This window comes from Apium graveolens, chromosome 2 (assembly GCF_009905375.1).
Source record: "Apium graveolens cultivar Ventura chromosome 2, ASM990537v1, whole genome shotgun sequence".
In the NCBI taxonomy this organism is placed as follows: Eukaryota; Viridiplantae; Streptophyta; class Magnoliopsida; order Apiales; family Apiaceae; genus Apium; species Apium graveolens.
Genome location: NC_133648.1, coordinates 230411370 through 230433164, shown reverse-complemented (window position 1 = coordinate 230433164; position 21795 = coordinate 230411370). Strand labels below are relative to the sequence as shown.

The 21795-nt window shown below is 33.3% G+C and overlaps 3 protein-coding genes across 3 annotated transcripts; 2 read left to right on the top strand and 1 right to left on the bottom strand.

The window, feature by feature from the left end:
• The first annotated feature begins 307 nt into the window (after positions 1–307).
• On the top strand, positions 308–7651 carry LOC141708153 (uncharacterized). Its single transcript, XM_074511632.1, has 27 exons — positions 308–747; positions 1153–1297; positions 1392–1463; positions 1580–1651; positions 2571–2642; positions 2732–2803; positions 2987–3058; positions 3151–3222; positions 3318–3389; positions 3478–3546; positions 3654–3725; positions 3821–3892; positions 3971–4042; positions 4133–4204; positions 4300–4371; positions 4482–4553; positions 4652–4723; positions 4804–4875; positions 4964–5035; positions 5124–5195; positions 5281–5352; positions 5424–5495; positions 5573–5646; positions 5765–5896; positions 5979–6317; positions 6454–6824; positions 7002–7651. The coding sequence occupies exons 1-27, from the start codon at positions 654–656 to the stop codon at positions 7359–7361; spliced, it is 2952 nt and encodes a 983-aa protein (XP_074367733.1). The 5' UTR covers positions 308–653; the 3' UTR covers positions 7362–7651.
• Positions 7652–8961: 1310 nt separating this feature from the next.
• LOC141697423 (uncharacterized) lies at positions 8962–19101 on the top strand. Its single transcript, XM_074501809.1, has 4 exons — positions 8962–9212; positions 15503–15606; positions 15799–16952; positions 18733–19101. The coding sequence occupies exons 1-3, from the start codon at positions 8962–8964 to the stop codon at positions 16941–16943; spliced, it is 1500 nt and encodes a 499-aa protein (XP_074357910.1). The 3' UTR covers positions 16944–16952; positions 18733–19101.
• A 1776-nt stretch (positions 19102–20877) lies between these two features.
• On the bottom strand, positions 20878–21579 carry LOC141697415 (uncharacterized). Its single transcript, XM_074501797.1, has one exon. The coding sequence runs from the start codon at positions 21577–21579 to the stop codon at positions 20878–20880; it is 702 nt and encodes a 233-aa protein (XP_074357898.1).
• Positions 21580–21795: the final 216 nt, after the last annotated feature.

Genomic DNA, 21795 nt, shown 5'->3' with positions numbered 1-21795 from the left:
AGTACATGATAGGTGAGTACAAGAGGCGAGAGTGACGGCCCTGTCACTTTTCCCCAACTGTCAAAATCTTTTCTTCCATAGACCCCAACCCTCTAGGCTCTAGGACTCAGAATCACCCCCATTTTATTTACTGTTTTCCCAATTAAATCAATTACCACTGTTACTACTACTCTTTCACTATTTATTATTCTATATTTTAAGAAAAATGAAAAGAGAAACCCCTCTGGCCTCTGGCTTCATTTAAACAAAATGCACTATTTTCTCTGATATAAAATCTCTGCCTTACAGTTCACGCTAAAAGCCTGCTCTTCCACTTTCTATATTTCCTTCCCCCTTCTCTCTCCCTCCCTAGCATTCCAATCTCTCTCTCTCTCTCTCTCCATACACTAACTGCATGAATACATACAGATTCTCCCTCCGTCTATTCATGCATGTCCTCTTTATTGATACACACCTTTCTCAATAAATGTACTAACCCACATTCCTACTTCTACTTCTTCAACACTACACACTCCTCTTTGTTTTTTTTGTATTTTCTTGTCCTAAAAATTAATTAAATAACTACTATGGCAACCAAGTACTAGCTGCAGCTTCTTCAGCTTCTTCTTTCTTCTTCTTCTCTCTTTCTCTCTCTCCTTGAAAACAAGATAGAGATGAAAAAACAGGGGATTTACATGGTTTCACATGTAGTTATGCTTCTTCTTGTTTTACAATTAGCTCCAGCTTCTACTAGTCATACTGATCAAGGTTCATCCCTCATTTTCTTGCAAGATTTTCTGTCACCAATATGTTACTAATACTTACTTGCAAACATATGTGTATTTCTTTTAATGAATCTTGCATGAAGTTTCGTGCTTTCTAACATTATTATTATTCTGTTTCTGAAAAAAAAACAGTGCTACAGTTACATGTTTTTAGTTAACTAATACCTGTGCATGTACAATTGTAGAGTTGTTTGTACGAATGTTCTAACCGGTTTGTTACTGTTCTTCACATAATTAAATCGTGTTTTACCGTCTACCAAACAATATTAAAAGTTGGATTTTACATTTAAGCATTTATTGTTTACAAATGAAATTCTCGTGACCCACTTTAATTCTATTTTTTTTAATTTTATGTTACAGTTTTTTGTTTTATTTTCTTGGATTGCAGGAAAAGTCCTGTTGGCAATAAAATCATCGTTTAAAAACGTAGCAAATATATTGATGGACTGGGATGATGATGTTAACGATGCTGATTACTGTTCCTGGAAAGGAGTTTTCTGTGCTGATAATCTCAGCACTTCTGTTGTTTCTCTGTATATCTCTCTATTTTTTTTAAAAAAAATCACTAGAATTTATTTAAATAGTTGTAAATGTTTGTTTAATGCATTTATTTTTTTATTTTTTTAGGAATTTGTCAAATTTGAACTTGGGTGGTGAAATTTCCACAGCTATAGGAGATTTGAGGGATTTGAAGTCCATGTATGGTTTAAAATGTTTCTTCATTTATCAGGGTCTTTTTGTATCTAATGCCTAAATTTTTGTCTCAGAGTTGTTCTTTGATGGTGTTTGAAAATTGATATCTTTTTTTTTTCCAGAGATTTGCAGGGGAATAAGTTGACTGGTCAAATTCCAGATGAATTAGGCAACTGTGTCTCTCTTGTATATTTGTAAGTTTTACCCTTGTTTTCTTTGTGATAAAATTTTAAAATACTAGTAATAGTCTAGCACTACTTTAAAATATATGATCTAGCATTGTGGCCTATTAGAATAAGTTCAATACTATGCTGAAATGACCATTGGTTTAGTTTAGAAGAAAAAAATTGACATTGTACTCCAATGCTTGATTATAAATACAACCAACTTAATTTTAATGAGCTAACAACTTTTTAGCCTTGTATTGTGGCTGTATAACTATTAGTCTAAATGGTGGTAGAAGTTCTTGACTGCAATGCAAGGCTATAGCTGAATGCATAAATGTATGGTTCTAGATTAAGTGCCCGTTTGGGAAATCTTAAAATAAGTAACTTATGACTTAAAATTAATAAGTGACTTAAAAGTGATAAGTATATGAATACTTATAAATTATGTAAGTGTTTGGTTAATTTTACTTATAAGTCAAAATTTTTTTAACTTAAATAAATTAAAATATTTTTTTTTTAAATATGATTATCTTAATTAATGACTTGTAAATTAATTGAACATTTAAAAACATATATTTAAAAACTAAAATTAATAAAAAAAAGTGAAAAATCAAAATAAGTTGAGAAAAAGTACGTCGTTACTAACATTCAACTTATCAGCTTATAAGTTATAAATTTCACTTATAAGCTGGTTCGACAAACAGTCCGACATAAGTACTTACGGGCTTATAAGCTATAAGTAACTTATAAGCGCGCATACAAACAGGCTATAAGTAACTCAAAAGTAACTTATAAGTGTTCTTTTCATGAACTTTTCTATGTCCTCTTTTATGTACCCTTGCTAGTTCAATATCATTGACCTATTATAAAAAGATGCAATTGATTTATGTCTCCATTTTTCAATAATGATCTTGTGTATGAATGGGCGTGTGAAATTTTGATGCAGGGACTTGTCTGATAATTTGCTGTACGGTGACATACCTTTCTCAATATCCAAACTCAGACAACTCGAGTTGTTGTGAGTGCTCTATCTTAACTGAAGCCGCTTTTTTTTAAAGCACATTGTTTAAAATCTAATTTGCCCAACTGATTATCACCTGAACGTAGAAACTTGAAGAACAACCAATTTACTGGTCCTATACCGGCAACATTGACGCAGATGCCTAATCTCAAAACTCTGTGAGTTCCCCTGTATTTTTGACTTCACAATCTGCTGACTATATGATGACTATAATTCATCTGCGAAATTGAAATACTACTCCTCTGCACAACTCACAAGCTCTCAAGTGGTATATCATGTATTAGATTTGTTACATTGAAGTAATGCTGCAATTTGTGTAGCTGATGATTTGTTTTTTCCAGTGATCTTGCTCAAAACCAGCTCACAGGTGTAATACCAAGTTTAATCTATTGGAATGAAGTACTCCAGTATTTGTGAGTACCAATGCTCAATAGTCTTTTACTTGCTCTGATTAATCATTTGTACATCTGCCTGTTCAACAAGCTAATGTAGATCACATTTGTAGAGGTTTGCGTGGAAATTCCCTGACCGGATCACTTTCCCCTGATATGTGCCAATTGACTGGCTTATGGTATTTGTATGTGTCCTACACACTCTATTTTAACATTACATTTGTCTATTCTGTTTTTTGCTTGTAATATTTATTATTCTCTTTATTTTTTTTACTATCAGCGATGTAAGGCACAACTATCTGACGGGACCTATTCCAAACAGCATTGGTAACTGCACAAGTTTTGAAATATTGTAAGTGTCTACATGTAACATAGTGATCAGAAATGCATATCATTATATGTTGCAGTTTAATATATTTGGTTATTGTGTCCTGTGCAAGGGATATCTCGTACAATGAAATTACTGGAGAGATTCCATACAATATCGGATTTCTCCAAGTGGCTACCTTGTAAGTTTGCTTTTCATGTCAGTATAAAAATCTTTCTAGATTTTGGAAGGGGATTACTCATTTATTTTTTGAAACCGGGATTACTGATGGATACAAACTCTTTTCAGGTCACTTCAAGGCAACAAATTAACAGGAAATATCCCAGAAGTGATAGGTTTAATGCAAGCCCTGGCTGTTCTGTAAGTTTTCTATGTTTCTATCTGCGTCTCACATGAAACAAGTAGGATTTTGCATCCACCAAAATTTAATGTCTTTACTCTGTTGGCCTTTCCAGGGATTTAAGTGATAATGAACTTGTTGGGTCAATTCCCCCCATTCTTGGCAATTTATCTTACACTGGAAAACTGTAAGGAAGTTTGATATTTCATGTTGTGAAATATTGTTGCTCCTATTTTGTGTTATGATTAATTCGTCTGCCATTTAGGTACCTCCACGGAAACAAACTTACGGGACCAATTCCGCCAGAGCTCGGAAATATGTCCAGGCTAAGCTACTTGTAAGATGCATGCCTGAAGAGAATGAAGACTTAGTTGTGCATTAAAATCTTTGTTTAGCTGTTTACTAATTTAAACTCAACTTATTGCAGGCAATTGAATGACAATCAGCTTGTTGGTGGAATCCCTGCTGAACTTGGGAAACTAGAACAGCTTTTTGAACTGTGAGTTCTTTATTTTAGTATAGTACTTCTCCGTTTGAAACTCTCGTAATTTTAGTAATTTATGGTTGATTCGTGAAATTGGTCCTCAAATGAAGAAATCTTGCTAAGAACAATCTGGAAGGGCCGATACCTCAAAACATTAGTAGCTGTACTTCCTTGAATCAGTTGTAAGTTTGATTGTTGCAATAAATGGCCTGAGTTTTCTTTTTAATATTTATGTACTTGTTTCAAATGTGCTACGGATATTCTTATGGATTTTTCTCCACTACCTTTCTAGCAATGTGCATGGAAACCGATTGAATGGATCTATTCCACTGAGTTTCCGCAATCTTGAGAGCCTTACCTATCTGTATGTTCTCATTGTCCTCAATGTTAATTTCCAATCAAAGTATAGTTTAGACATATTTTTACTTGAAAGTAGGTGATCAACCTCAATTAATACCTCAGGAATCTTTCTTCAAATGAATTTAAAGGGGGCATACCTGTTGAGCTGGGGAGAATTATCAATCTTGATACATTGTAAGTTTCAAATTGTGAATTATTTCTGTTGCTCTGGTCATTTCTCTCTGCATAGTCTGATGGCATATTATTCGTGCTAGGGATCTTTCGAACAACAATTTCTCTGGACACCCCCCTGCTTCTATTGGAGACCTTGAGCACCTTCTTACACTGTAAGACTTATATAGTGCTGTAGGCTGTATCTATATGTTCATATTGTCTCGGTTTAGTGGTATATATGACTACTCAATTTTATTGTAGCAATTTGAGTTGGAATCATCTTGATGGACCATTACCTGCGGAATTCGGGAATCTTAGAAGTATAGTAGTAATGTGAGTGAGTTATCAGAAAGACAATTTCATAACTTAAACTAATAAAAATGTCTCATAAATATTGATCTCTATCTTCATTCAAATGTAGCGACATGTCATATAACAACATATCAGGTGGGATACCCGGAGAATTGGGCCAGTTGCAAAATGTAGAGTCTCTGTAAGTATTAAAGAATTGCTCTTTGTCATGCCGTAATCTTTATTTTATTCATCGGCACAAGCATATCTTTAACTATCTTGTGCAGTATTTTGAACAACAACAATATGGATGGAAAGATTCCTGATCAGTTAACCAAGTGTTTCAGTCTTGCCACTATGTAAGGTTTAATCTGTTTTTGTAATGTATTAGTCTGCCTAACATGATACTAACCCGTCTCGTTTTCTGTAGGAATATCTCGTACAACAATTTCTCTGGGGTTCTACCTGTTGAGAGAAACTTTTCTCGATTTTCACCAGACAGGTACTTCTTATACTCTCTTGTACGTCTCAGCTACCTTTTTGTGCTCTATTGATTGTTTTCGTAATTTGTTGTCCCAGCTATATTGGCAATCCATTTTTATGTGGCAATTGGTTAGGTTCAATCTGTGATCCATATGCAAGAAAATCCAAAGGTCCTTATATCTCTCATTCCTCCCATTCCCCACCTTCCAAAATCTCATTCCTCCCATTCCCCGCCTTCCAAAACATGTGTAAACATTATGAACTATCATTTGTGATAATTTTTTGCAGTTGTGTTCTCAAGAATTGCTGTTGTTTGCATATCATTGGGCACGATCACGCTGTTATCCATGGTTGTTGTTGCTTTATACAAATCTGGACAACCAAAACAGCTTATGAAGCAATCTAACAAAACTGTTCGAGGTATGGACATTTGCTCGCCTTCATATCTCATGATATGTTCACTTCTCTCCCTTCATAAGGCGTTTGCTTCTTTCCCTGTCAGGTCCCCCAAAACTTGTCCCACTCCACAAGGATATGGCAATACACACGTACGAAGATATAATGAGAACCACCGAGAACTTGAGCGAGAAATACATGATCGGATATGGAGCTTCAAGTAATGTGTACAAGTGTGTGTTGAAGAATTCCCGACCAATGGCAGTTAAACGCGTTTACACACAGTATACACACAACTTGCAAGAGTTTGAAACAGAGCTCGGAACAATTGGAAGTATCAAGCATCGGAACCTTGTCAGCCTTCATGGTTACTCGCTCTCCCCCCACGGAAACCTTTTATTCTATGACTATATGGAAAACGGTTCCCTTTGGGATCTCCTTCATGGTTAGCCTACACATCATTTTTTTGGAATTTGGAAATGAAAAGTTTAGATTGTCTTGTTTCAAGTTGCCCTTCGAACATTTACTTCCAAGGAAGAATTCTTGCTGATTTTATTTGTACGTGATTGATAATTTGGCAGGACCTTTAAAGAAGGTCAAACTTGACTGGGAAACACGGCTGAAAATCGCTGTCGGAGCTGCTCAAGGGCTTACTTATCTTCATCATGATTGTAATCCTAGGGTTGTGCACAGGGATGTGAAATCCTCAAACATTCTGTTGGATGAGAATTTTGAGGCCCATCTTTCTGATTTCGGGACTGCGAGATCCATCCCTACTGCTAAAACTCATGCATCAACTTATGTTTTAGGAACTATTGGTTACATAGACCCCGAGTATGCCCGGACTTCTAGATTAACTGAGAAATCGGATGTTTACAGCTTCGGCATTGTTCTTCTGGAGCTACTGACAGGAAGGAAAGCTGTGGACAATGAGGCTAATTTGCATCATATGGTATTCTTCCCCTGTCATTAGATATTCTTCTCCTTTCTATTAACTATTTTGCTGCTCGCAAACCAAGCAAGTTCTTTTGAAATTCATTCACTAAACTACATGTACACTGCACATGAGAGTTTTGAACTGGCACATTAAATTCAATGTACATTTTTAAAAATCTGTTTTATGTTTTAGATATTGTCGAAGGCAGATAACGATACAGTAATGGATGCTGTGGATCCTGAAGTTACTCTTACATGCAACGATATTTCTCATGTTAAAAAGACCTTCCAACTTGCCCTGTTGTGCACTAAACAGCACCCTTCCGAACGACCCACAATGCATGATGTTACGAGGATTCTACTCTCTTTACTTCCAGCTCCAGCACCCAAAATTTGTACCCCCCACAAAGCTTTTGACTATGCACAATTTGTGATGGGTCAAGAGCGATCTCAACTTCAAACAGAGCAGCAGCAAGTCCAGCCTGAAGACGTTTCCTCCGATGCCCAGTGGTTTCTAAAATATCAGGAACTTGCATCAAAGCATACCTCGTAGACACTAGGTTCACTATCTTTTATGCAGCAGATGTCAAGGGAATGAGTGGCGGAAGGGTTGCTATATATACTGACATCCCAAATTTTGATCCCTAGTATTTACTTTTGAAATGTATGTAGCTCTACGATTTCTTACACCAGATATTGCAACTGTAAAATCAGCTGATGTATGTATATTTAATCTAGAATGTAGTTTGACATGTCCATGGTGTGTGAATTCACATATTTAAGAACTTTGTAGACCTATAACCTATTTACACAGTAGGAAGTATGATTTCCCATTTCTTTAAATTTCGTAGCATTGCAGTGATAGCTTCATCATATTAATATATTATTGAAAAGAGATGATGCAAATGCAACGCAATCCACATATGTTGACAATGCGGGCAATTGTGTGAGGAAGCTTATGTTATTTGGGCGAATACCCACTTTTATATCATCAGTAACCAAAATACCGATTTTGAGAATAGATGACGGATTCTACCCAATCAATGACCCTATTATGGAATGCGTATTACATACCAAACAATTCTCTTCCTCTCCTACTATTTTCTTCCCATAGTCACCTAAAAAAACATCACCATTCCCTTTAATATATACATACGATTTCAAGTGGATAGTAGTATGATTTGATGGCGAATTTAATGGTTTTAGTAAAGGAAAAGATATACTTCCATATATATGTCTGAATTGTACTTGTATAGTTGTTTGTATCTGTAGTTTCATATATATGCTCGTGAAGTTCAGAATATCTCAGGGACACAAGGAAAGATACGCATTCCTCTTATGGGTATCTCCAAGTTACCCGAGCCACAAATAGGGCTATCAAAAAAATTCGAAAAATCCGATATTCGTCCGAAAAATCCGCATCCGTACTCGAAAAAAAAACGGATATTATCCGTATCCGCGAAAAAACGGATATTATCCGTATCCGGATTCGGTATATTCGAATCTGAAACTAAATACATATATGATATTTAAATTATATAAATATATAATTGTATATAATTTAAAATTTATTGTTTTAATTTATAGTGTGTGTAAATGTATTAAATAATATGTTTTTACAAATTTTATATAATTCTACACATACTTTATACATATATAAATATGTTATTTGTATTTAATCGTAAAAAATGTTCTATAATCATCGTCAAACGGTAAGGGCAACAAAAAAATTTCAAAAAATTCGATATTCGTCCGAAATATCCGCATTCGTATCCGAAAAAAGCAGATATTATCTGTATCCGAAATAAAACGAATATTATCCGTATTCGAATCCGATGATTGCGGAGGTATATCTGTATCCGAATTATCCGTTTGACAACCCTAGCCACAAATGCGTATCGCGTGTATTGGTTACCCAATTAGTGATTGCGTATCCAGTTTTTCAAAAATAAAGTTAACACGCAATACCCTAATTATTTATGTGTATTAGGTGATGATTTCTCATTACGTAATCGGCTTATGCGTATTACCTTGATTGACTGCCTCCATTAGGTTGTTGCTAGCAAATACCATTTTTTTATTTTTGGATATTCCAAATCATTTCCGCAGAGGATTCCTATTTGTACAAATGGTACTTCGAACTTGGAACTAGCATGAAGAAATTAATGATACTTCTTTATCTTTTGAGTTGTTCCGCCGGATCGGTCGCTCAAGATCTTTGGTCTTTACCCGGACCCGATGAAAAAAATGGGATCACTTTTTATGGACTCGTTGAGAATGATTCTGATCTAGTTCATGGCCTATTACAAGTAGAAGGCGCTCTGGTGGGATCCTCGCGGACAGAAAAAGATTGCAGTCAGTTTGATAATGATCGAGTGACATTGCTTCTTCGGCCCGAACTAAGGTATTATTTTCAGCCATCTTCACTGATAATCGTTATTATCGTCATTTGTATACAAAAAGTTGTTATTTTTCTCCTTCACCCTCCAAAACCTCTGTTGTGCTGGTATGCAATTTCGGGATTAAACTTGAGCTATGTGGTTGCCTACTAGATCGTGCAATATAACTGGTACTTAGAGCATTCACATACGAGTGTGTTTATTTACCCATCCCTAAAATTTAGGGATTTATATTAATATTCACTCTAAATTAGGGCTGCAAATGAAAAGAGCTGTTCGTGAACAAAATTTGGGATCGACTCGTTTAAATGAACTCGGCTTGGTTTATTTTTTTAAATGAGCCGGTCTTGAATATGAAAATGAGCTCAGATAAATAAACGAGCCGATCCAAACTTTTTGTCTGTTCGGCTCAGACTCGGCTCGTTTAGTTCAGGCTCGACTCGGCTCAGATAAAATTTATATATATTATAAATAATAAATTATTATTAATCACTTAAATATTTTTATTGGTACCTTTTTCATCATTTATTAATAATTTAATTATTTTAGAGACTTTGTTTATTTTTCTAAATTTAACACTTAGTTTTTTCGTAAGTAATTATCAAATTGTTATCATGATACATTCATCTCCAATTATTCATATTGCATAAACATCATTAGATAACTTGTAATTTACATAAACAAAATTTAAGTAAAACAACAAAACATAATAAAATTTGACATCGTCATTTTAAAAAATAATGTGTGATATGTAAAGTTACAAATGTCAAATAATTAAAAATAAAATTGGATAAATTTTTAAAAATCGTCTTGAAAAATAAAATGATATAGCTAGATTAAGAAATAAGTGTAAGGTGTGGGTGTTCATATATAATCTGAAGGTAAAACTAGTAGTTGATCTCGATACAACTTGTAAAATAATAAATTATAATTTAAGATTATTCGATTGAAAAATATATTTAAAATATTAGTGGACAAACTCGACTCGGCTCGAGTTCGGCTCAGCTCGGTTGTTCGTGATCAAACTCGTGTTCGGCTCAGACTCGACTCGTTTATAAACGAGCCGAGCTTGAACATTACTTTCCGCTCGGTTATCAAACTCGGCTCGCCTCGGATCATTTTAAAAATAAATTAAACTCGGCTCGGCTCGGACAGAACTCGGCTCTGTTCGTTTGCAGCTCTACATAAATACTCCCTCCATCCGATCCGCCACCCGGATCCTCAAAATAGGGATTAATTAAAAGGACCAAAAATAAGTCCTCATATTTGGGGACTCAAAGTACAGACCGCATCTGCACACCCTCCATTCCCGCCACATTCATCTCTCGGATACCCGCCATATTCTTCTTTCCTTTTATATTTATATATATTTTCATACCTAATTTCACTTTTCATACTCTCCAAACGTCCTTCTTCAGAGTCGTGAATCATCACTGATTGAATTTGTCACGTATTAGATTCATCACCATCTACAACTTCCTCTTCTCTTAAGGTTTTTGTTCTCAACTATCTTCCCCTAATTATTTTTAATTATTTCTACTGATATGATATGAGTTTAGTTTTTTGGTATGTATTGGAATCAGTTTTAATATTGTCTACTATTTATATGATTTTGCATCATTGATTGATGTATCAAGTTAATAGTGTATTAAATTTCTAAATTAGATACAAAATTTGTGAAGAAAGGATGGATACACGGGAAACGGAACATGGGTATTTTACAAGTCTTTTAACCGAAGATCATCAACTCGATTCCACTTATGTTTGGCAATACGAAATCTCCCGTATAACCCCTGACGACTCTCCACCATTTTCTCCGGCAGTATAAAGAAGCCACAAATGATCGAACAATATAATCTTTAATACATCGATGGTGAGTTATTCAAAAGGCAACAAATAAATTTTGTGAAAAATTAGCTCAAGTTTGTCAATTAAATCCAAGCGACATGACTGAATATAACAAGCTAACTCATGTGTGCAAGTTTTGTCTACACTAACTTTGATTATCTATATCGATCTGATATCAATATTTTGTTTGTTTATGTGCAAGTTTGACGAGGCTAAAGTAATGTACCTATCGCTAGAAAAATGCAGCTTCCAATTTGAGCATTGTTAGAACCTGCTAAAGAACAAACCTAAATCGATTTTGCAAACCAATAAAGAGAATCCGAAAAAAATGATGTCCTCAGCTCCATCCAAGAATGTGACCAGCACGCGAAATTCTGCATTTACGGAGGATAATGTGATAAAAGATGATATAATTGAGTCGGATCGTCCAATTGGAAGGAAAGCTGAAAAGGGAAAAAGAAAGTTTTAGATAAATAAATGGAGGATAGTATTCAACTCATAAAGTTAAAGTATACTTTTTGGAGGAGTCACGTGCCCGGGAGAAAGAATTTTATTGATTGAAGGCTGAGAAAATGGCGTATGCTAAGGAGAAGGAGGGAACAAAATTACGTCAAGCAGGATGAAAGACTAAGGTTAGAATGTGAAAAATTAGACCTAGAAAAGAAGGAAGCTGATCGTATTATTATGATGATGGACGTGAGTTGTATCCCTAAAACACAACAGTTATATTTTCAAAAACTACAACAAGAAATCATGACACGCAACCATCCTCCAAACGTAGAATAATATGTGTGTAAAAATGTATTATTATGAATCTTTTGCATATTGACTTTTGTAATTACGTCTATCAGTGCCTGGTTGTAAACTAGGGCAATTGCTTATGTTAATTCTGTATGTTTGGACAAGTGATGCTATAACATTTATGACATTTTTGTGATGCCATTTCGGATAAATACCATATGCAAGGTAATACCCCATCGTATAGTTATTTTCAGTGTAATTAACCGGAGGAGCACGACCTTGAGCAAGTTCAGTGAAAACGAAAGATCTCTCAAGCACGTTAATGTCGTTATGTGAACCGAGCATACCAAAAAACGCGTGCCAAATCCAGAGATCATATGAAGCAACAACTTCTAAAATAATAGTTGGTTCCCGTATATGGCCAGAGTACATACCTTTCTAAGCGGTGGGACAGTTTTTCCACTTCCAGTGCATGCAGTCAATGCTTCCAAGCGTACCCAGAAATCCTCGTTGTGCAGCAACATCAAGTAATCGGATAATATCATTAGCATTAGGAGACCTCAAATATTTCATTGGAGTAGACACTAATTAAAGTCTCGGTGAACTTTTTGAGACTCTCCATTGCAGTGGTTTCACCTATACGAATGTACCCATCCATAAAATCTCTTGTAACCCCATAGACAAGCATTCTAAGTGCCACGGTTACTTTCGGCATAGAAGATAAAACAAGTCGTCCAGCATTATCTCTTCTCTGCACAAAATACGGCTCAAATGATTCTACCTCCCTTAAAATATGAAGAAATAACGGACGACTCATACGAAATCTTCTTCAAAATAGATTTGATGGATACACCAGAGAATTTGCAAAATAATAACGAAATAGGCGTTCGTTTCTCATGTTATGATCACGCCGAATAAACTTACGACGTTGCCTAGTTTCATGATGATTTGATACATGCCTATAAGCATCCTCAATTTCGACATCGCTATCATCTTCCGATAAAAAATATACCAATATTTTACGAAATAATGATCGAACCATTTGAAATTTTTTAGAAGTAGTAAGAATTTCCTTCTTGCAAATAAGATTTGAAAGAGATGAGTTCCGTTAAAGACCGTTGAAGGTGAAGAAGCAGGAAGTTTTAAAGTGATGTTATATTTGATTTTCAAATTTGAAACTAAAAAGGAGAGAGAAAGAAGTATATAAAGAGTATGGGGATAAGGATGGGGTATGAGATATAGGTGAATTTGTTTTGATAAAAAAAAACTTTAGAGATAATTTTGGGGAATTGCCATTTATATTAAGAATATAAGGATTGATATACAAAACCAGATGTGAATACTCTTAAAAGGATGCCAACTTTTATCCATAATCAAATATATATTATATTTTAATTTTTTTTTAATATCACTTTTAACACTATTCTTTCAAAAAATACTTTAATGCTTTGTACCCTAAAATGTCAACTTCACTAATTCAATAAAAAAATGCTTAATAAAAATATATTAGAAAAATGATATTTTATGTACTATTGAGACCACTTACGACCACAAATTAAATTGGCATTTCATGGGATGACAACTTTTGACACTCTAAGTTGACATCTCATACCAACTTATTCGACACCTGAATGCCATCTCTTAACTACAATGGATTGAATGGAGTGCTAACAAGGGTGTCAAATCACTTCATGCCACGTATTATTGACACCACTCTTGAGTCTTAACACCCTCCATTGGAGTTGCTCTAATTATATCATGCAGATGTAGTATATATAAAATAATATATGATATTTTATTTACTAATTTAATTTGTGATTGGTGTCCGCTTTCCCCTTTTGTGAACCTCTGGTCTATGTAGGGGTCGAGAAAAAATCGATTTTTTTTGAAATCAAAACTGAAATCGTTAAAAATCGATAAAAACCGAGCCGGTTTAAATCTGAATTGAAACTGGAACCGACAAATTAAAAACCAACACGGATTATGCAGTTTCGGTTATGCATTAAAATTGAGTGGCAAAAAACCGAAACTGATCCGATTATAAAAATAATTCAATATGTATTAAATATTTATAAATTTTAAAAATTAATATATATTGATATATTTAAAACAAAAGTAATTAAGAAAGTTGCAGTGGACTATAAACAATTCACAACTAGGTTTTCATCCTTTCACCCCTCTTCATTTACATTATTTTGTGTGAAGCGATTTTAAAAGTGAAACCGATTCGTTTGAAATCTAACCGAGGTTTTTAAAATTGAAACTAAATTGATAGTTTCAGTTGTGATTTTAAATTTTAAATACTGAGGGCTTGCAATTTTGATTTCGGTTAAAAATCACTTCGAACCGAACCACGTTCTAGCCTAAGTCTATGTATCGTTCTTTATTTATAAATGTACTTATGTGTTTTATGTTAGAGATTGTTTTTAAAATTAAGATATCAATATTTTGTTACTTTTTTTTATTTGAAGATATTGTGAAAGATTTTTAAAATGGAGTAGATCGAATGACTCGAAAACTCGTTTATAAATTGAATGTGGCTTGGTTAAGTACCATTATGATCAAGATTTTTGAACTTAAATTTATCTGAAATGGATTTAACAAATAAAAGATCGAACTGAACTCGATAATAAAAAACTCGACCCTTTTTTATTCGAATTAAGGCCCTATCCAAAAAATTGGTGCCCACGACACGACCCTCGTTCCCACCAGATAAAATAACCCTTCACTTTTTTAAATACTTACTCTGTCCCACTATTCTTGCATATTTTATTTTTTACACGTATTTTGAGATATATATTAATTTTAATTTTTTAAAAAAATTCTAATTTTTTTGAATAAAAGGTTAATATTTTGATTTTAATTTAGAATTATTTTTTAACAAAAATATACGAAACTATGATTTATTTGTGTGTGCAAAAAGTAAAATGGAGAAGAAATAAGAAAATTGATAAAAATAACTGATTTTAAAAAAATTTAACAAAAATGACTAATGATCGGTTTTAATCAGTCGTAGCATCTCCAAATCAAATAGTTAAAATATTTAGCTAAATGATCATTATCTAAAAATTTATTAAATGTGTAAGAGATTTTATTCCGGTCGTACTAACTTTAATGGTTAGCTATATTCAATAAAATTATTTTATTACTATATATATATATAGTTATATATATGAAAATTTTATATGTTAAAATAAATTTAGTATATATTTAGTCAAATACAAGTGAATATATATATAATATTCAATGAAAATATATTAAATATAATAGAAATTTAATATATATTATCATTGAATTATAATAACATATTTAAATATAACCAAACATAATTAATAAACATTACTTATATATTTATTATAAAATATATAATATATTATATCTATTTGTATTCATACAAATATGTAATGTATATTAAAATAAATATAATAAGTTTAAAATATTAAATAAGAATTTTAATATTAGATATATATTAAGTGTAATATAATTGTATGTATATATTAATGTGCAAGAATGTTAAGTTTTAAATAAGGCATGAATGTTTTAGCTAATAGTTATGAGAAGACGGGATATATGATATTTGCTAACAGATTTAATGGTTGACTATTTTTTAACTAAAATTTAAAACATGCCGCCACCGTATTTGATATCTGAAATTTTCAAAAATTATCATTTATATTAATTTTATATAAAAATAGGTAATAAATAGGTACGTACAGAGTATAAGAACAGAATCACAACTAGGGTTACCAAGAATTGGGGGCATTGGTGTTGAAACAATCAAATTGAAGAACAAAAGGCCTGAGATGTTTGGTTTGTTATTCTTAATCCCTTTCTTTTGTTTCTTTCTTCCTAAATTACATAAATTATTGCGTTGTTGTTCCCTCCCTGAAGCTGTACCAAATCAAAATCTTGACTGTAAAAATAATACTACTATACATACGCAAGTAATAGGTGGTAAAGATGATATTAATGTATGGTCTGAACTTGATTCCAATATATTAGGTGAAATCATGGGCAGACTTTGTCTTGCTGACCGGGCTCGTTTTCGTGTTGTTTGTAAGAAATGGATGGCTGTTTATCCCATTAGTACTACTACTAAATCATTACCATGGTTTCTTTATTTTGATCAGCTACTTCCGAGTAAGAGTGGTACGTTTGAATTCCGTCTGTATGACCCGTTGTGTGCTCCCCACCTAGCTTCAGTTCAGATTTTATCTTTGACTGAATTAGGTGTTCCGTCTCCTTCTAGTTGTCGCAATCTTGGAGTTACTCTAAAGAAAAATTGGTTATTTATCTGTATTAGTAAACCAAGATTGTATCTTTGGACTCGTAGGTACTTTTTATTTTACTCGCTTTTCACTAAAAGAGTTATCACACTCCCGGAGTTAGATTACCCATGCCGTTTTACGTTTAAAAGAATGTTGTCCACTGAGCCTGATTCTGCAAACTGTATTTTCTTTCTTGTGAGCACTCTAAATGTTGATAAAATTGTTATCATAACATATCGTAAGGGTGATACTAGATGGACTGCTAGAGAATTTGATAGAGTTTATGAGTTTTCCCCTTGTTCTTGCGAACCCATCTACTTGCGTGGACTCCTGTACATTGTCTCTCCTTTAGGGCAACTTGCATCCTATAATCATTTTGACGGGGTTCTCAAGTTTGAGAATTTGTCTATAGATGATCTTTTTGCTGTAAATTATGATTCTTCCTTGCTATACGAAGTGTTTGAGTTGAATGGGGAGCTGATGCTGATATATTTTGGCTCACACAAAAGAGAAGATAGTGCATTTCCCGGCAAACAGTGCATAAAAAAGTATGATTGGTCAAACAATGTTTGGATTCCTGTCAGCACCTTAGGCAATGAAACATTACTTGTTTGTGACAAATTTGTTTCAGTTGCAACAGTTAATAGAGTGGAAACAAGAAATAGTGGAGTATTATCAAACAAGATATATCGCTTTTCTGACTGTGGGTGCGTTATTTACTCCTTGGAGGATGGTGATTTAATTGAATTTAAGAAAATCGATTCAGCTCTTTTGGAGGGTGGCCATGATTTACCTGAATTCAAGAATAATTGCGGGATTACATTTTCGAATACAACTCAAGCGTTTTATTGGTTGGAACCTCCTGATGCCCTTTACTAAAACATCAAGGTAATACATTGAGTATTCCTTTATTTTACCTTAACTATATGTATCTTTACAATATCTCAAGTAATATCCATTATTTGCTCTCGGGCATTTTATTGCTTGGAAACTCCAGTATTTTCTACTGAAAAATCAAGGTGAAATATTGAGTGTTCCCTCACTTTTTACTAGTTACAATCATCTTCAAAATCTAGAGTTACACCAATATTTTGTTTCCATACTTTTTGCTAAGCTTGATCATGGGGGATTGTCGATTTCCTTTTTATGTCTAGAGAGAGTGAATTGGATTCGATACAGTTATAGGATAAGAGTCGAGATTAATGTTTTTATAAAAGCATATTGAAATGTATGCTTGGGTGAATCAACTAGAGTAAAGTCACTACCCCGGGATCTTTCAGTTGCAGCAGAGCTAAGAAAGTATATCGTAAGTCACCTACTGCACATGAAAAGAGTAATTTTCATTTTGCTAAATGAAGCAAACAAAATATAAGTGTTATATTGGGGATTAAATGTCACATGCAGGACACAAAACTATTAAGTTGTGTTTGGTTGGAGTGAGAATTTTTGAGGGAATGGAAGAAAGTTCTATTATATTATAGGTAAACATTCATAATTTCCATTCTTTCTCCCATTATATTCGTAAATGATCGAATGAAAGCTCAGTCGCTCAGACCCATGGATTTGAAAAGGAATGCTTCTTTCTCCATCCTATTCTTTTTTGTCGCAAATATATTATTAAAGAATTTTAGGACTCCCTCATATCATGTATATAATGGTTTAGAAGCGACTGTTATATAGACACATGGCAATCCATTGCAGTGAGGTGTGTTGTACTTGCATGGTTCTTATATATGTATTTGAGTTAAAATGTCTATTTTTGTACGTGAGTTATTTAATGTTGTTAGTTGCTTGTGTTTGTTTTATAATTATATGGTTTTTAATCTGAAAATAACTCTGCTAAAATTGGTTCGGACTTGTTTATCAGAAAAAGAAAAACAATTTGTCCAGACTTCAGAACTGCGTGAATAACATGGTTCATGGATCTAATTGAGATATAATTTGTTTTAGGTTTTTAGTCAAATCGAGTAAAATGTTAACTTGCAATGAATACATAACATGGTTGATGATTCGGATTAAGTTATGGATATTAACATTTGGAGTTATAAAATATTAAAATGTAGATGCTAGAAACATAAAAGACTGTGTTGACCTCAAATTATGGAATTGGATGAATAAAATAACATTTCATTTAATTTTGTTGACATTTATTCATGTTATTCATCTACCCCGATTGCTTCTTTTCACTAATTGGATTCAACCTAATAAGATTATTGTCTTCCTCTCGCTCCCCTCATATCCTAACCGGATCATCTAATAGTTGCCATCAGTTACATCTTTTGCATCTTATTTTTCTTTACATCTTTGGTTCGGAAACTCCTTCCCTTCCACTTCCTTCCCTTCTATGCTAACACAAGCTTAATTTGATAGAGAACCATAATATAGCAATTTAGTTGACACGATGTGGATTTTTGGCTTAAAATTTGGAAAAATTATTTATTTTTAGGATTTTTTTATTGTCAATATTGCTGGTAGGCTATTAAAACTAAATTTGGTTCGTTCTAGTAGTGATACACTAAAATGCAATATCTAAGTTTCTTCTAAAACTTCCTTGCTATCTGATTACATGATCAATACATCTTTTTGCACCACTATTATCATGTGATATACCTTTTTGTACCAATGTTTCATGCTTATACTAAACGCAGATCAATCTCCTATGCTGCAGTGGCTCAATTCACATTATTTACAAGAAAATACAAGGCAGAGTGAAGACAAGCTATACTAATGTGTGGTTACGTCGCCCTTGGTCCTCGGAGCTTTAAGTTATATTTGTATCATAGTATAAGTATAGGACTACTTAGTTCTGAAGGGTCCTCTGTTTTGTTTGTAAGCTTTCATCTTTTACCTAGTGTGCAATACTGCAAGATTTTTGTGTTAAGGTGTATCACTACTTAGAGATCCCCTAAATTTTGTTTCTAGCTCTCTGGGCAGTTGGGCATCCCGTTTGGCTTTGATTGAAGCAGAACACTTTATGGTAAAAAGTTGATGGAATGTACTTTTATAAATTTATTTATTTTGATAAAAATTAATATCATCATTTTGTTCAGAGGGCACAATATGAATGTTCTATTATGTTCCATCAACCCACTAAATGGGTTGTACTATATTTCTGTGCGGAAGTAGCCAACATTTCTATTGGAAAATAGGAGGTTTTCGAGTCCCCCTCTAGTACTTATTAGTTATTACTTCTTGGGTACATTGCAAAAAAAAAAAAAACTGGGGAAACATACTTTTATGTTTAAGATCCCAAATGATTTGTATGAATTGATATGTGATCCAATACGATGAGATAATGTAACCTGTAAGTTTGAATTAAAATATGTTCAAGATCACTAATGATTTGTGTTAAATGTTTCATGATTTAAGAAAAAATATCCAAAATACCAGGGCAAAATACCCAAATCTGAATTGTATGGCCCTGAATATCAACGGGATATGTATTTTGAAAAGGAGTATCCAATTTTATGAAAGACACGCACTTGTCAAATGTGTATCTACGGATACGCATTTTTAGGTATGCGTGTCTGGACTTATTTTTTTAATTTTTTTTAACAAAAGTTACGCATTACATAAATGCGTATCTTTTTTTTTTCTTTTCATTTTTGGTTACTGAAATAAAAGGAAGATGCACATGTGAGATATGCGAGATATTCTAAAAATGCGTATCTCTGGATATATATGTACCACATGCATGTTTGGTGGGTATTTTGGGTCATTAGTTCCGAATTTAGATATTTTGGATCATCTATTTTCTGTGATGGATATTTAGGGCCATCCCCCATTATTTAACATGTGTAGGTCATGTAAACGGTAAACTTGAATAATATATTTAAATGATAACTTGATTTGTTTTGTGTTCGATTCTTAAATGATTTCAAATGAACTTGTATTTGTAGCAGTGTTACGGAAATTGCTGGGCGTCTCGAGAGATTAATCGGTAAGTCGGATATTAATCGAACCGATTAATCGGAACAGTAATCGAAAGAATATAAATATTATTTTTAATTTTTATAATTATATAATGATCAATATGTCTTGTATTTTTTAGAAAAAAAAATTAAAATGGTATTAAACAATATCTACACATTTGACATTCGTTATGTACTAATTATTGAGTTTACAATATGAAATATATTTTAATTCACACTTTTAAACTAATTACAATATGTCATTTTTATATTTTACGTGAGAAAATAAATATATTAGATTACTTATTATTTCTTACCAATATTTTATATTAGATATTGACATGATATTGTGTGAAATTATGAAATTAATGAATTGAAATTATAAAAACATAAAAAAATATTTTTTTAATTATTTCCCGCCTAGACCGCCTAGGACCGATTTTTGATACCATAGCCCGCCTAATCCCGATTTTAAAAAAACGCCTAAATCACCACCTAAGTCCGAGTCAGGGGGTTTTACTACCGCCTAGCACCTAGGCGGCCGCCTAGACCGATTTTTACGACACTGATTTGTATTACTTTGTTTAGATGCTAACTTGAATTTATTTGCGTGTTTGAACTAAATTTAGTTTATAGCTTCAACTTACTTCTTGATTAAATTTAATATAAATATAAATTTTAATATTAAAATTGATAGTTTTTCCAAACCAAAAAAACAATTGCAAAAAAAAACCCTCTTTAGAAATATTTTTATAAAATCCAAGGAAAAATGCTCATGGCCTCGTGCCTTGTTTAGATGGGCTTGGACGTAAAAGCCCAAAAATTTATCACAGTATTTTTTTAATATAAGGAACTCTAGTGGCGGGAATCGGACGTATTTTTTTGAAAATAAGTGAACTTCATTAAATCATCAAACTTTCAGCTAAGATAGTCTCCAACAAATAACTCGGAGAAGACGTTAATACAATAGAAGTATTAATCTGACAAGGAACCCTAGCCATGCTATGTACCACCTTGTTTGCTTGTTTCCGAACAAAACTAACTAATAATCGATCATTGCTACGGAGCATGTTAACACCTTGATTTATGAGATCCCCTATCTCCAGCAGATTCTCCAGGCCTTGATTTAATGCTCGTACACCTAGCAACGAGTCGCTCTCTACGATCACCAACCCTTCTGTATTCTCCACTGCCCATAATAAAGCTTCAACAATGCCTGATACCTCTGCTTCCAATACTGACACTTGACCTTCACATCTCATTACCTTGCCTGCAATATACTTTCCCTGGCCGTCTCTGAGGACCATGCCTACTGCAAAAGAGTGCTGCCCCTCATAAACTGAAGCATCTATATTGATTTTTGAGTACCCTGCATCTGGTGGTTTCCATTTTCGATCATCTACTTGTTTATCATTACCTCCATTACCAGCAACTAAGGATTTCTTGTTGATTGTTTGCCATTCCAAAATCTGCTTTCCACTCCACGACATAGTTGCAGCTGGTGTCATTGATTTATTCTCGAAAATGCGTTTATTTCTTGCAAACCAAACCCTCCACAAGACTGTCGAAATCTTTATCAATTCAGAGTCTGAACCAGTTGCCATTTTTTGCAGCAACCATTCATGACTATGTTCCATATCCCATTCTTCGACATTGAGTCCTTAGAAAATTTAGAAAATTTTAGAAAATAGATGTTCTATTCTTTAGAAGTCTTTAGAAAATTTACACTAAAAAATAGATGTCTCAAATGTTCTATATCACCAACACAACCCGTACAGATGATCGGTACTTGAACTCCTTTCTGTCTTAACACCATTATA